We start from the raw sequence: 12,616 nt of genomic DNA on the forward strand, positions 1-12,616 counted from the left end.
GTACAATGCAGAGTGAAAGAGAACCACAGCAGCTGAAAATGTTCCAACTTTAGACCCCAAACCAATTGAGTGTACCAGGTTAACAGATGTGATAAAACCCTTCGACCCTAGTCATCATAGTAAGACCAGTTTCTGTCGGAAGAAACCAGTAAGTGAAAGTTTAGTACATTCTATTAAGTGGAAGCAGAAATGAACAAGGCTGAGGTTTGCTGTCTGTTGCAGTTCCCAGGCTTGCAGGGAATTAGTTCTTGGCTGAGTCATCACAGCTGCTGGAGAATCTAACCAGCAGTGTCTAACACAGGGGTCACCAACTCCAGTCCTCGAGGGCTACCATCCTGTAACGTTTAGATGCGTCTCTGCTCAAACACACCTGGATCAAATAAACTGCTCGTTTCCACCATATTGCAGAGAGGAATGAATGCTGGTGAGGGAATTCAGACATTTTGGAGCAGAGGTGAATCTAAAAGTTGCAGGATGGTAGCCCTCGAGGACTGGAGTTGGTGACCCCTGGTCTAACAGAACAGAAACAAACATCTCAATGCATGTTTTGGAAAATGCATGTGATATATTGGGAAAGATTAGCAGCATAAGTGACCACATGGAGGTTGACTTCAACATATGACCGGAAGCCTTTTAAAACCAAAACTCCACTAAAAATCAGTCTCCACTAAGTACTGGTAATGTTGTCTAATGTAACCAGGAAGCACCCTCTGCTACCTTTGTTGCTTTAAAAGACTGTTATATGATCTAGTGTGAGTGATAACACCTCAGCTCTTCCTTTGCCTCTGTCAGTTGACAAACTGACTCTAGATGTCCTGGCTCCAGCGCAAAAGGCTGCTGCACAGTGTGTGACAATGATGGTAGAAATATTTATGAGGAAAAAATTTTTGGAAAGAGCCAGGGAACCTTAGTGGGTTTAGTTCAACCTACATGTCTTTAAGTCAAATCATTCCATGCTGGATCCAGTTATGTTACATCATACTTGAGATATAAATTGTTAGTCAGCAGTTTGGTGCTGACAGAATACCAGGTAGTGTGGTGGGAGGCATGTGTCTGCATATCTTTCTTCTGTTTATGCATCTTCCTCCTAATAATAGTGGCTCTTCACTTTTGTTCATTTTCACAACATAAGCTTTATTCTTAAAAACATGAGATTTTATCCAAGTCCTGTTAATTTTGTTAGTATGGTTTTGATGCGGGAATCAAATTATAGCACAAATAAAGCTCAAAAAGGCTGCGTTTACAGAAGGCTGACTTTAAAAAGGTTGGCTTCAAAACAGAAGCAGATGGTTATTCAAGTTCTTATTTTCACTCATCTGGGTTATTATATAATACTTTTCATAAGAATTAACTAAAAAAAAAAACAGAAGAGATCATATCATTCCTAATTGGTTGTTTGTGATGGACTGGTGACACCAGCCCCCCAGCATCGATGGATGGATGAATGGATAGATGGATAATATTGTATATTTGTTTAAATCCAGTTTTATGATCCAGTTTTATGATTTAAAACCTGATTTTAGTTACATCTAAATAGAAGGGGATGTAAAAATGCTGTTGTTTGAAAAATAGTTGTTTCCTCCTGACCTTCACCTGCTGAAGCCGTTCTAACAGAACCATAGGACCAAAGTTTGTCTGAAATTCTTTGTCCCAATGAATGGCTAGTGGTGCTTTTTCCAACCGGAAAATTACCCAGCAGTTTACTGCAAGTCCACACATGTTGTCTTGGGAATGTCAGACTGTTGCAATGAGGCTGTGTTGTGTTTACCTGTGTTGTTTCTCAGATAATTCCCATTTTCCAAAAGGAAAACACTAACTGCTGCCACACCAATAATCCTTTACGAACTGGTTTGGGTTTATAAAATGATTTTTCCTAACTTCCGGTCATCCAGCAACCCCGGCCCTGTACCCCATCTTCTAACATGATCACATGACGTAACCCCCCTAACGACCTGACGAATACATGGGCAGGCGAGTGGGCGGAGTCTTTCCTGTGGATATCAGAAGTGTTTCCTCCTCCACCTTGTCTGTGAACAGGTGAGCACAGGTGAGAGGGGAAGTCCTCCGTTCACCTTCAACAAAGAGCTTCAGTGCACTCGAGGACTGAAGGTAAATATCTGGAGCTTCTTTTTTTCCCCCTCTCTCTCTTTCTCTTTTACCTTCTTATTGTATTTTAGATAATCGTGTCAGCTGGCCAGACTTCTTACTTTATCCTGCTAGTTAATTATTTTTTGAACAATTTTTTGGATTATCTGTGCTGCGCACTGATTGCGTCACGCATGCCGCTATGTCGCCTTGTAAATGAAGCGACTGTACATGCTGGTGGCTTTGCGGGACGCGGTCACTGAGCTGAGCAGGTGTTGAAGCCTTGGATCCACCATCATCCGAGCTCTGCCGCGCTCTGAGCGCCGGTGGGCGGCCCCTGCTGGCGCACCACAGCTACAACTCAAGCTGCCTTTATGCGCAATAGGAAACCAGGCTTACGACCCCAGTCTTCAATAGACTGTAGACTGCCTCTCCTCTCACAGTTCGCTAGTGTGTCTTGTTTCCTTTTCATATGATTGGATAAGGTTTTTAGGAAAGAACGTTCTGTCTATCAGACAGACAGACAGAGAGAATCCAAGCCAGTCCTCTGTTTAACTATGATTACTGGTAAATTTGAAGAATTGAACATGATAAACAGGGATGCTGTGAAACAATAATTTTTATAGCAGCTCAGAAATTCTTCTTTCAACTCTCTTAACTTTCATAGAGTGACATCTGGTTTGTACCAGTGAGAGGATTCTACAATACAGAACATGATGTCCATCGATTTCCTGTCCCCATGTAATCCTGTCCCAGAGTCGGGGTATTTTAACCAGCAGGGGATTGGTTGCTGCTTAGTTTACATAATTAGACCAGTTGCAGGCAACTGTGGCTCAATAGGAAGAGTTACTACTGGAATCGTAAAGTTGAGGGTTGATTCCGGCTTCCTTCCAACACATCAGTGTGTTGCAACCCCATATTGCCGCTGATCTGAATGGCAATTCAGATCAGCGATGAAAAGAATTTCAGTTGATCAATATGACTATGAAAGATGCATCTGACCTTTAAATGTCTTTATGTATTGTAAGGTTAGATTTAATGTCTGTAGAAGCTGATGAAGAGCATCTGGGCCTGCTTTGCATGCACACAGCTTGCTTCAGCCCTGGAGGAAGAGCCAGTCCTTCAACACTCAGAGTAAAACATTCTGTAATTACTCCTCAGAGAAATTTGAAGTTTCCATTTAAACTCAAATGCTTAGAAAATGTCTTCAGGCTGAGAGGAATTCACAACTTCTAATTATTCAACTTACATTGAATAATGATAAGTTGAATAATTACAATTACAACCAATGGACTGTAGCCCAGATTTGCATTGTCTTATTTTACTGAAGCTCTGCTTTGTGTCTGATGGCACTCACAATAAAACAGGAGACAGAGACTTAGGTGATTCAGTCATTATTTTTTTTTACATTTGAGTTTGTGGAGGTTGATGGTGTGACTGGTTACTGCTGCTCCCAGCATCAGGGGTTGAGTATGGGTTTTATCAAAAAACTATCATGGCATGTTGAGTCATGTTGAGTATATTAAACTACTTACAATATCACCCCAACCACTTCAACATCATATTTAATTTTTTAATAACAGGAGGAAGCCTGTTGTTTTCTATCAGTTGGAAGTTATTAAATGAAATAAAAACAGTGAGAAGTTTAAGTCTTCCTGAATCTTGTGTCTTATCACAGGGCTGTTCAAGTTTCTCATTGTGAGGAACTTGAACAACCAACATATTCACACCAAATGCTGTGAAACTGTTTGGATCTGTGTTCTGATGCTGTGTTGGGCTGACCGGGATATTAAATGATCTTTGAACTGAACATATTAAGTGTTTTGAGATTATGTTTTGTTGTGACCCAATGCTAGCTTAATGACTAATCTGACTGAATTTTAAATGCTTGTTTAATTCTAATAGAAGCTAGTAGATTTAGTGATGGAGAGTTATTTATTGCTCAATGAAAGTGTTCCTTTATGCTGCCTTCTGCTCTCTGCTTCTTTATTTGACATGAATTTATTTTAAAATGATTAACTCAGGATATGGAGAGTGACATTCACCGCTCTTGGGAGACATTAGCTGACGTGTGAACAGTTTCTGAGACGTTGGAAGCCTCACAGCTCCGTCGTTCTTCTTTTCTCCCTTGGGAATTGAATGCAACACGTTTCTCGAGCGTTTCGGCACGATTTTCGCGGCGCTTCCCAGTGCAGTGTCAGTGCGCAGTAAATGTTGATTTATAGAACAGCGTCCTTCCATGCGGTTAGGAGGCGTGTTGGCCCGTAATGCCCGCATCCTGACAGATAATGGCATCCGGGCGCGTTTTCCTGAGCCGCGCATCATTCCCAGTGACCGTCTCCTGGAGATATGCAGCCTGCTGTGTTTAGATGCTGCCTCTCTGTCATTAATTGGAGCTTGTGGTGAAATCAAGCAGCAACTGGTTCTTCGGTTGTCTCCCCTCCGAGCTCCCGAAGAGATGGGAAGCTTTCCGTGCAGCCTCTCCACGCTGCAGCGCTGACGGCTGTGAGTGGATGCTGCTGCAGAGAGCCGGGGCTCCACTGATCTGTTGGGGAGTCTTCTCTCCAGCCAGTCCTCCTAATCCCAATGGAGCAGCAAGAGGAACAAGAAGTTGGGGGCTTGTCCCACCATGGCAGCAGCCAGGATCTTGGTAAGATGATTTCCCTTCATTTGCCGAGAGAAAAAAAAATCAGGCGCATGTTTCTGACCTTAAAGTTCATTCCTCTGATTCTAGACAAAGCTTAAGCTTTTTGCATCAGAGCAGCCATGAGGTCAAATTGTTCATGTTTTTACAAGATGTTGCTCATTTCTTCTATTGAGTATTAATAACATTCAGTTAATGTTTCTGCTGCAAAACTGCCCAACTACCATTGCATTCTAATGGCTTGTCTAGTTACGGTTTGGTCTAAATCCTGTGGTTTGTCTTCTGGAACCAGGGGTGAAAGTAAGCCAGTCCGGTCAGATAATGTCTGCTTACTCTCAGCTGCTCTGGGAACACCTGGGGATTCCCCTGGAGGAGCTGGAACAAGTGGCTGGGAAGAGGGAAGTCTGGGCCTCCCAGCTGAGGCTGATACCCCACCACCCAACCCCGGATATGTGGAAGAAAATGGATGGATGGATGGTTGCACTTTGCTTTTGGAGATGCAGAGAGAGTATTTAACGAGTTACTGACAATTTTTGTCATTGTACCAGAAATAATCTATAACTCCTTCCACCCCTCACTGGACCTGAATTCAGTTCAGCTGCAGGTCTTAATCCTGAAGGGATGCAGTAGTTAGAACTCATTATCCACCTTTCTTCAGAATTATTCTTCATGTTTGGAGCAAATACATGGCTTTGAATGACAGGCCACATATTTTCATGAGTAAATAACATTATTACCTCATCATGCAGACCAGACCCCCATTAGAGAAGTTGAAGTGATTCGATGCAGGCAGGTTTTTCCACTCTGCCTCCTGTTTAGTCTGATTTTATTTTTTCACACCCTATGCTGCTGTGCAGTTTACATAGACCCAATAATAATACACACACATTTTCCTCACTGTCTAATGTTAAATCAATTATTTTGTTTTAGGTCATTTAGAATCGTCAAAATTGTTTCCATTTGATAAATTCCACAATAATGACAATATGTCAGAATAAGTTATTAACGTCATAAGTTTATATCCAGAATGATTCTTGTCTCTTCCAAAAAAGAGCCCAGATGATGATGATGATGGTAATGCTTTGGGAACTTCTGACGGGTTCTGGTCTGAAAATTGAAACTTTGGAACTCGATCGCAGGACAAAAGCCAAAGATCTTGTGAAGATGCTGCCGAAGCTGTTAGGACAGTGAAACATGTTGTTACTGACAGACTGTTGGCCTAGGAAACGATATGCTAACTGTGAAGTGTGGCAGCATCATGCTTTGGGACTGTTTTGCAGCTGCAGGAACTGGTCCACTTCATAAAATAGATCATGAGGAAGGAATATTATGTAGAAATATTGAGGTAACATCTAAAGACATCAGTCAGGAGGTTGATGCTCGGGTCCAAATGAGTCCAGATAAACTATGACCCTCTTCAGGATAACAATGTTAATGTTTTGTTGTGGTCGTCACAAAGCCCTAAGATCAGGCCTAGAGAGAATTTGTGTGCGTCTGGGAGAAAACCCAGAAGAGTTGACCCAAGTCCTCCTGTTCAAAGGCATTCCTATAGTAAATAAATCTGACATGCACTCATAGCATTGTTGTGTCTTTTACAAATAGAAATCATTTTGGTGATTCTAACTGACCTGGAGCCAGAGAAGTTTGTTCTGATTTAACTTCCGACAGTGAGGAGATGAAGGAGAATGTGTGTTTTTTTTTTCTGCGCATGTAAACTTCTGGTTTCACTATGAGCTCTGTGGGCTCCGTCTCAGGCAGCTGTCTGGATGATGCTGGGATGTGAAAGTAACTTTGGTATATTGCAAAGCAGAAACGCCCTCTGTGGTCAGAGTTTGGTCCTACAGATACCCTCTTCCCATTTCTACCAGCCCACAGCGATCCCTCTGTGCTTTCTGTCCAGTCTCCTCCATCCCAACTCTTACTGTGTTCCTGACCATTGCAGAAATCTCTGCAGTATGACGTCTTCATGGCAGAGACAGTTAGCAGGCAGAGCACTGGTTGCATTTACTTATCAGAGCAACAAGGAAAGAACAGATTTGTCTTTTACATTTTTTTTTTTAAACCTATACTGATCAGGACCTGTATCGTCAAAATACCTGCTTATTGTAGTTCAGGTGTGTTGTCTGATGGCTTGACCATGATAGCTGCTAACTTCTCATTCTTCCTGTTGTGAGTGAACATAAAATGCAAACTCTATGAATCTGCCATGATGTCTGGGAGATAACATGAAACCAATAGCATTTTGTTGCTTTGGAGGATGATAGAGATGGAAGGAAGTTTGACTGACGCAGACTGCCCGGAATGTTGAAATGCATCTGTGTAACATGTTGAAATGCTATACACAGGTGCATTTTGCTTGAAAAATCAAATGTATTATCATTATATCTGAATATTCTGGCAATAATTTCCTTTTCTTAAATTAAAGAGTCAAAAATCTTCCAGACTGTAATTTTTGGTTTGATTGTACATAAAAATTTTACCTGCATATAATACAACCCCAAATCATATTTCCATATAACACTTTATTTCATTTTATTGAAATAAAGTGTTTTATCTGAAATAATGTCAAACTGGTGGCATGGTTTTCCTGTTTTATCCACAGTTTTAACTCCACACTGTTTTTTATGTTTAAGCAGTCATGAGGTGCGGTGGTGAAACCTGAAACTGCTGCTGTTTATTGAGCAGGTTGTTGCTAGGTAACCAAAGAGTGAGTGATTTCGTTATTGCCTTTCTTAGCTGGTTGTTAGAGGTTGAGCCTTTCCTCTGCCTACATCACCCACAATGCTGTGAGATTCTGGATCGGAATTCAGTGAAATTATTTAAAATTCTACCAGATGTATTATCTATTGATATTCATGATGTCTGTTGCGATACATTGTTGTAGATGTATTGTCCATCCCTAATAGAAACACAGCAGCTTATTTATCTGTTAGACCAGTTCATTTATAATCTGGTAAAATGTACAGAAAGTTAATCAAATATTACATAAGAACAATTCAACCTGAAAAAACCAAAGAGATCTGTTGTGGTATTACTGATGTGGAAAATGACATATAAAGGCTGCTTCAGTAAACATGAACAAACTTGCCATGTGACATCAAGCCCGTCTTCTCAGGAATTTGGATCAGATTAAGTCTTTGTCATGGTTGCTGCACAGATTCTATCAGGCAGAATCCTGTCTGAGCAAGTGACACAGGACACATCAAGGGACGTTAGCTTAAAATATACTGTAACCCTAAACAGAGCTGTAAAGAACATATACTTAAAAATAATATATCTTTCTGCTCCTTTATTTCCACTTTTAGTATCTACTTAGTATTTTATTGTCATTAAATAGTAGCTGCCTTAAACAAAAAACCTCCAAAGTGGTCAGTGTAAAATTTCTCACTTGCTCATATCTCAAAGCAAAAACTTTGCTAACTTGGAACGTTTCTTCCGACAAAGGGAGAATATTTCAGGTGCAGCAGCACCGAAAACTATTCCAATTCCAGTGAATGTTAGGCTACTTGACATGATACGAACATGCAGCTGCTTGCAACACAGCAGCATCACACAACCAATATTCAAATTTAGTTCAAAAATACTTTATTCCAAAGGGAAATTATTGTTGAAATTCATAAAATTCACAGATCTTCGGAGTCCCTGTGGATGGTGACGTTGTGGAAAGGAAGGATCTCCAGTAGCAGTCAGTATAGCAACAAAACGAAAAGGCCTCTAACTGAAGACTGTTGCTATATGTTGACATGCTGAGAGACATTGGAGTCTGGGATATGATCCTTGATTATCATGATGGAGGGAAGAGTTGCTGTGAAAACTTCCTCTGTCTCTCTCTCTGGTCCTGCTCTGTTTCCAAGAAGCCTCAAATTCAATTCTTCTGGAATTTGGGGTCAAAGTTCAGGTTTAATTTAAGCTTTTGAGATGATGATTAGCTGCTCCCAGTTGTAAAAACGATACACTGTTGCTATATTTACACATCAAATGTTTTGCTTTACATTTTTTACTCGGAAAGTAAAAAAGTGAAAACAAAAATCCTTCAGGAGGAAATACTGTCGATACATGCAGCACCTCAAACAAAAAAATTATAAACCAAAGAACAAATGCTTCATAATTTCAGGATACTCCATCCTTTCTGATTAAATTGAATTGAATTTGTTCACAACCATAGAAATTAAAATGTATATTACGCCAATTCACAATAAATCTCGTCTCAAGGTACTTTACAAAAAAGAAAATTCAAGCTAGCGGTTCTTTTTATGTTTGTGGGTCAGTAGGTGCTGGAGTTTGAACAATAAACCCTTCAGCACTTAGTTTGTGTTTTACTTTGGAAAAGAAAACCTCAGTGGTGGGAATAGACTCCTTGCTCCATTTTTCCTACTGGGAATATCCTTTTCGATCTGAAAAGGATGTTCACCTTGTTTGGTTGCATCAGGTGGTGTAAGACTGCTCTCTTCCTTTGAATATCTTCTGCTTCTGAAGAGGTCTCATGGGGTCAGATATTTATTTTTTTTTTTCAAACTGAATTTAGCGTTGATTTGGAAAAAATGACAGTTACGGAGCGTCGAATGGTGCAAAGATGAGAGCAGTGCCCCGTATACAGAGGCTACAGACCTCGATAAGGCTGTCCTATCAAATAAAGGCCACTAGTGCCAAAAAATTCTAAAACAAGAAAAACATTGTTATAGGCTTCCTTAACTATTGTTGTGCTCTTGTATAACTGAAAACAACCAAACAAGTTAAAATATGACTAATAAACTTAATTAGCATTGGAGATTGAATCATTTTATGTGCATCTTTGTCGAAGTGACAAGACTTATTTCCAGTTTTTTAGTCCCTGTGTGTGTTATGCTGTCTGTCCTGTAAGTAAACACAATGATGGGCATCAGTGGTGGAGATTGTCTTCTGGCTACTCTGCCTTCCTGTCTTTCTCCAATATCTGCATGATGGCCGGATTGATTGGTTGTAGTATTGAGTGTGACCTGTGGTGAACTGGAGATCCTATAAGACTCTTCCACATCTTTTTGCCTAATAGACCTGCTGAAGGACCTTCAGTGTAGAGAGTACAGGAAGATGGAGACAGACTGCAGGCTTTGGGATGGAGTCGCAGCTCACTACTATCTACTGGTGCATGGTATTGGGATGTTCTTGAGCATATGACAGTTATAGTTGTACGTAATTTATTTTATTGATAGAGATGAATAAATTTGGTTTTTCACTCTTATCACTCATATTCCATTTTTGAATAAGTTGGCTATTAGATACCCAACAGCTTTTGGCTTAGTGACTCTTTAAATTGTTGCATAGCTTTAACAAAAAAAAAGAGAACGTTGGCATCAGCCCTTCATGAGCAGCTTCTTTATTCTCAGGTTCCCCCTTGAAAGACATTGCATTTTTACTGAAGTTGAGCCTGAAATTTGTGAAGTACTAACAATAGTAATAATAATTAGGAAGTCTGTTTCAATGCACAAATAATGTAAAAATGCCAGTGGCTCCCAAAACTGAGTCAGATACCTTCTTTTTACTGCAGGGATTTTTTCCATGAAACATTATGTCCATCATGTTGGGGCAGGAGCATCAGAGCCGGTGGCTTTAAGAAGCAGCTGATGGGGAAGCTGGTTCTGTTTGAAACTGCCTCTGATACCTTCATTGACTCTGGAAGAAACTTAACTAGTTTCTTCCCTTAGGAAGAAAAAGTATTTGGCATTAAATTGAATTGAATTTACATTTATTTGGTACATGATTGAGCACAACTTTAGGTCTTAATGACCACAGTCAAGAATCATCACCAGGGATAAAAAAAACACAAGAATGCCCAGAGTTATTGTAGATGGTGATGGCTGTGTGACGGTCTGTTTTACAGCAAGTTTGAAAGATTAATTTGTTCAGAATTTGTTAGGTTAATTGAATACTCGAAATTGGTATTAGATGGTATTAGCAGTCATGTCCGACTGTGGTACCATCATCAGTCGGACAGATGATTTTAGCAAATAATGTGGAAATTTCCTAATGCTTCCGCATGTCTGAGTCTTCCAAATGTTAAGGTATGGAATCGTTTCCAGAATTTAACCCAGGTCGTGGTCTGGAATAAACAGCTTCTGAGAGTCAGCTGTAGGAAATACTGATTTAATGGGGGGTTGTGAATCTTCTTGAGACGTGTAGTTAATCTAATCCAAGCTTTTAATGCTATCTGTTCAGACATGCATTGAGAGCATGAACTACTAAGGCATGGAATTATTAGAATAGCCACAACCTAGCCAATGAGCACAACTTATTTTCAAACCATAAACCTCTACAGATTTGCTGTGATATCTGATGTAAAGCATTTGATCTATTAAATTCAGCAGTGTTGGGATTAGACTTCATCAGTGAACAGATGCATGATTAGGCTGAAATCTGGATGATTTGAAGCTGAGACAACACCCCAAACTTATTAGTCTGTTCATCAAACCATTCTTAAAGCCTCTTATGTGGCAGCGATCATTATCTTGCTGAAAGAAGACACTGATGGTTGCAGGGATTTAAGGAGTGCGAAGAGTCAGCAGCAACCTTCAGCTGGATAGCTTTGGATATTCTGCTATAAGCTATTAGCTGTTAGCTACAACACCACCAATTGGCCCAGCATACCTACTACACCTTTGTCTGTGGTTTTGCAAAACCATATTACACACAATTTTTCTACTATTTATCCTTGCTGATTTACAAATCAAGACTTCTTTTGCTGAAAATGTGTAAAATATCATTCATGTCACATTTTGGTTTGTGGAGGACTTCTTCAGTCTTAAACTGAGGAGAGCAGGAAGCTATGATTTGATTTATTGTCTTCTGCACTTCCACAATTTTTATCATTTCTAAATTCATTGTTTGTTCTTCTGTTAGGTTCTCCACCCATCTCCTCTTTTGAGCCTGGAGAAAGCGCTCAGCAGGAGGAAGGTACAGTGATGAGGAGGAGTGAGAACTACCTACCAGTTCCTGGTGAGGACAAAAACCTGGATGGAGACTTCAATGGGAAGACCAGGAATGATGAGTCCATGGTAAGACTCTTCTGGAATCCTGTAGGCCAGGAGTTTAACTCTGGAAGGTTTCAGACTCATCTAGAAGGTCCATGTGGTTTAACACCGTACCAGGTTAGGACTGCGTCTTGTGTTGGACTGTAGGTGTAAAGTTCTGGTAAACAGAACTGTCTGCGGGGCTTGATAGGCTTAGAGGGTGTGAGATAATTAGAATGAAAACGGATTTAATGATGATTCATGTCAAAGTCATTCGACATGCATCGCTGTGCATAAAACACTGCTACAGATTAGTTTCTTTATTATTTAATTTTTCCTGGCCTGTATATTGATACAAAATCTGACTGTGGTACAATCTGCTTTGCACATTAGTGCCAGGATGAAACTAAACTTGACGTCAGTGTTTAAGACACCTTTAGGATTTTTCTGTAGTTTACTGTTAATTGTACTCACTGGTGGAAACTAAGAATTAATGTAGCTGAGAATTCTCTGGTTCCAGGCTCAAAGGGAAAGCCTGTTTCCAGCTGTAAACCTGCTCAACCAAAATAAAGGCATCTTTCTTTTCAGCTTGTTGGGTGTGACATTTAAATGTTAGACATGAGTATTTTTGATCCTGAAAAAAGAGGCTTACTGTACCAGATAAAATGGCACATCTGTCACTGAGACTTTTGGATTATCTAATGTGACATGGTCACATTTGCAGCAGCTGTTTTAAAATTATATCATTATTGTATGTTTTGATGAATGAACTGTTGTAAAGTGTGGTAGATTGTACCTCATCATAAAGTCTCCACATATCAATGGTGACAAATGGACCATTGTTCTCCCACTATTCATATATTAAGTATATGAATAGTGGGAGAACAATGGTCCATTTGTCACC

General features: G+C 40.0%; 1 protein-coding gene across 3 annotated transcripts in view; it reads left to right on the forward strand.

Moving 5' to 3' along the window:
* The first annotated feature begins 2,004 nt into the window (after nucleotides 1-2,004).
* Nucleotides 2,005-12,616, forward strand: part of ano1a (anoctamin 1, calcium activated chloride channel a) — a 94,691-nt gene continuing 84,079 nt past the window's right edge. For 2 of the 3 annotated variants that reach the window (XM_015016121.1, XM_015016122.1), the window contains exons 1-2: nucleotides 4,157-4,735; nucleotides 11,603-11,757. In XM_015016121.1, coding sequence (XP_014871607.1) covers nucleotides 4,672-4,735; nucleotides 11,603-11,757 — 219 coding nt within the window. In that variant the 5' untranslated portion in view covers nucleotides 4,157-4,671. Of the gene's footprint in view, nucleotides 2,110-4,156; nucleotides 4,736-11,602; nucleotides 11,758-12,616 lie in introns of those variants that run through there. The other variant, XM_015016123.1, reaches the window with a different exon arrangement.

Source organism: Poecilia latipinna, unplaced genomic scaffold, assembly GCF_001443285.1.
Source record: "Poecilia latipinna isolate Pla-1442-1.1 unplaced genomic scaffold, P_latipinna-1.0 Scaffold1982, whole genome shotgun sequence".
In the NCBI taxonomy this organism is placed as follows: Eukaryota; Metazoa; Chordata; class Actinopteri; order Cyprinodontiformes; family Poeciliidae; genus Poecilia; species Poecilia latipinna.